The 3485-nt window shown below is 46.5% G+C and overlaps 1 protein-coding gene across 1 annotated transcript; it reads right to left on the minus strand.

Moving 5' to 3' along the window:
* Window positions 1-218: 218 nt before the first annotated feature.
* HOXC8 (homeobox C8) lies at window positions 219-3191 on the minus strand. The gene is given in 3 exon segments (XM_065731600.1): window positions 219-705; window positions 707-777; window positions 2719-3191. Coding segments are annotated over 3 exon segments (738 nt in total). The 5' UTR covers window positions 3155-3191; the 3' UTR covers window positions 219-474.
* Window positions 3192-3485: the final 294 nt, after the last annotated feature.

The following is a 3485-nucleotide window of genomic DNA, read 5'->3' on the forward strand; positions in this document are numbered from 1 at the left end:
ACGGCACCGACACACCCCGCGCTTCCCCGGGGTCATTCGCGAGAGGCAAAACCAAGCGGAAAAAGGCAAAGTCAAAGCCTGTTCAAAATAAATACATTTTGTGCAGCCGGGGGACGAGCACGGGGAAGAGGTCCCCCGCTCTGCGGCCTCTGGACTGGAGTGGGGGGGGGTTTGGGGGAGTCGGGTTTTGCTGCACCATTCCCCCCCCGCGCACCGTCGCTGCACTGGAGCCAACTATGTATTTATGGAGCTAAAACGCCGCTATTAAGAAGGAAAAGGGGAATTAAAAAAAAAAAAAAGGGAGGGGAAAAAAAGTAGGGGAAGTTTCTATGACAATAAAAAAGGCTACAACTGTTTGACAGGTAGTTACTGCTGTGTGAGCCTCTCCATTCTATACTCTATAAAAGCAAATGACCGTCGTAAACATCTCGATTTATCATCTGCCATAAAACGAGACTTCAAGGGGCTGAGAACTCAGTCCTTGCTTTCTTCTTTTTCCTCCTCTTCTTTTTCCTCTGCCTCATTCCCTTCTTTTTCTTCCGTTTTCTCCTCGTCCCTGGCCCCCGGCAGCTTATCTTTGTTGTTTTCTTTTTTCCACTTCATCCTCCTGTTCTGGAACCAGATCTTCACTTGTCTCTCGGTCAGTCCCAGGGCGTGAGAGACCTCAATCCGCCGCTTCCGTGTCAAATACGGGTTGAAGAGGAACTAGGAACTCCTTTTCTAACTCCAGGGTCTGGTACCGGCTGTAAGTTTGTCTGCCACTGCGTCTTCCGGGAGCTGTAGGGCACAAACAGAAATAACTTCGTGGCTCTCCCCCCCCCTTCTCAGCCGCCTCTCCCCTTCCCTCGCCCCCCTCCACCCCCCCGTTTTCCTAAAGAACCTATGCCCCCTCCCCACAAAAAAAAAAGACCCCCCTGAGCCCTTTGTGTAGCGAAGGCACCCATAGAAAAGTCGGTGGGTGATGATGGGATCGCTGCTGTGTGGGTGCTGGGACGGATGGGGCTGTGCCTCCTCCTGGGGGGGCACTCGGCTGTGCTGGGTGGGTGTAGGGATGGGGCTGTCAAGCTCCTTCACAAAAGAGACGTTTCCCTTTTCCCCAAAAAGGCGGTTCTGCTCTGCAGGGTGAGGCGTGCTGGGCAGCTCCATTTAAAATAATAATAATTATTATTATTATTGTTATTAAAAGATGTTTTTTTCTATGAAAGATGCTTTGTTCGCCGTGAAACAAACCCTCCCAGCCTCGCTCCTTCTCCTGCCGTTCTTTCTCTTTCCTTTCTTCCTCTCTTCCCCTATTCCCCCCCCCAAACCCAAATTCTCAGCCTTGCTCTCCTTTCCCTAATGCTGCTCCCGAAGCACGGGCTCGGGGTGCCGCTGTTTGCTCCTATGGACCCCCCCGAGCATTGGGGTTTGTGATAAATCCCCTCTCCCCGTCCTCTTGGTTACGCGTGGGTCCATCAGGCAGACAGATATCCCTGTGCAAACACCGAGATTGCATTTAAAACAACTCGAGATGGACGCTTTGCAGCCAGAGCCAAAAAGAAAGGAGGAGGTTTGTGCAGCTGAGCCCTAGCACTTCCTTTTGCACAGCCCTTCCTTCACCAGAATAGACAAAAAAAAAGAAAACAACGTGTTTGCGAAAAAATATATCGATGCAACGGCTGGAAATGATTGCATCCTTGAGACTACCCCTAGGTCAAAGCTCAGATAAATAACATGTTTTCCCCTCCAGCCTCTCTGGGCCACATCCTCTCAGAGCTCCTCTCTAATTCCTTTCTGTAAAGAAACACATATATACACCTATTATTATTATTATTTTCTCTCTTTTTTTTTTTGCAGGGGGTGAGGGGTAGGGAGAAAACTTTGGCGCTCCGATTGTCCTTAAAAAATTAACACTAACCTTCACATGGTTTGAATTAAGCAGGCTTCGAGACAGCCTCGGTCCTTCGGTGGGGGGAAACTTTGAAGTATTTCGCTTTCTGTGCAATTATCCGGACTTCACAGCAGCGAACTTCCATTCAGCCCAAATTATTTGTAATCTCTCCCCCCCCCCCCCGCCCCCGACACGCACACCCTTTATTTTTGCTTTAACCCAGGACAGTACGATGCTCTCCTGCACCCCACCCCACAGCTCTGAGCTAAGTTTCCTTCCCAGCTCCAAACTTTTATCCCCAGGCTTTAAGAAACAGATGTAAAGTATTAGCGATACTCGTACAAGTTCCCACCTCTCGGGCTTCGTCTCCAAGCGGTTATGAAAGGCTATATGACATTTTAAAGAGCAGTGCATTATCAACATGCAAATAACCTCGTGGGAGCTGTATCTTATTGCCTATCCTCGAGGCAAAGCAATAAAGAAGAAACACCCCAAGTTTTTACTTGATTGTGATTTAAGCCTTTCGCAGGGAACCACCTTGCTGGCTCTCCAGCAACTGCTGCCTTGTTTGCTTTCAAAGGTCTTCCTAAAAAGAAGAAACATTAGCACGAAATCTGCCCATCCCTTCGCTATTTTCACATCTACGCCTCTTATATTTATTTATATTTATGTATATATATGTATGCGTGCGTGTGGAGGTACATTGACACATGTTTGTGGCCGTCGATGCATACATATATATACAGACAGACAGACAGACGGAGGGAGAGGGGAGGGAGAGAGGGGGAGAGAAAGAGAGGAGAAAAAGCAAGGAAAACATTTAAGGAGGAGGAAAAAAAGGTCCTAACCGTGAGGTCTCATCCATGGGAACATGAGACTGGGAGACGAATTTTGATTTAAATGCCCTTGTCCCTCGCTAGAGTTACTGTTGGAAGACGATTTACAGTCAGGATATTGTACAACAGTCGTCTCTTGCTGAGCACCATAAAGCGATTGCCTCGGCAGAGCTTCATATCCATAGAATTTAGAAGCGTCTCCGTGACACGCCAAGGCGCATGGGTTTTGCTGGTATCCAGAGTTGGAGATGCTCGAGGTTCCGTGGTGGAAAAACTCTTGGACGTGGTGTGACGGGTGCTGGAAGGTGGGAGCAGTGGTGCCCGGACCATACACGAGAGCATGGCTCCTGCTAACACTTTGTGGAAATCTGCAGTCGTAGTAAGTTGGTTCCAGCGATTCGCCGCCTTTGTACTTGGAAAAGAGAGGATTTACAAAGTAGGAACTCATGACCCTCGCATGCAAAAAAAAAAAAAAAAAAAAAAAAAAAGAATAATTAAAAAAAAAAAAAAGGAAAAATAATTGAGGAAAAAAAAGAGAAAAAAAAGAAGAAAAATATAACAAAAAAATTAAGAAAAAAAGACGGCTTTAATTCTGGATGAGTGCGAGACGGTCCCCGGACTGTATCTCAGGTCCGGCTTTTTTTTTTTTTTTTTTTTTTTTGGTTGTTGTTGGTTGTAATTTTTTTTTAAAGTGGCGGTATTTTTTTTTTTTGCCTTTTTTTTTTTTTTTTTTTTTTTTTTTTTTTTATCAATGCGATCTCAAAGGCGTCTCATGGTGC

The sequence above is a fragment of the Cyrtonyx montezumae genome, unplaced genomic scaffold (genome assembly GCF_038088225.1).
Source record: "Cyrtonyx montezumae isolate F1298 unplaced genomic scaffold, pur_monq_1.0 scaffold_142, whole genome shotgun sequence".
NCBI lineage: Eukaryota > Metazoa > Chordata > Aves > Galliformes > Odontophoridae > Cyrtonyx > Cyrtonyx montezumae.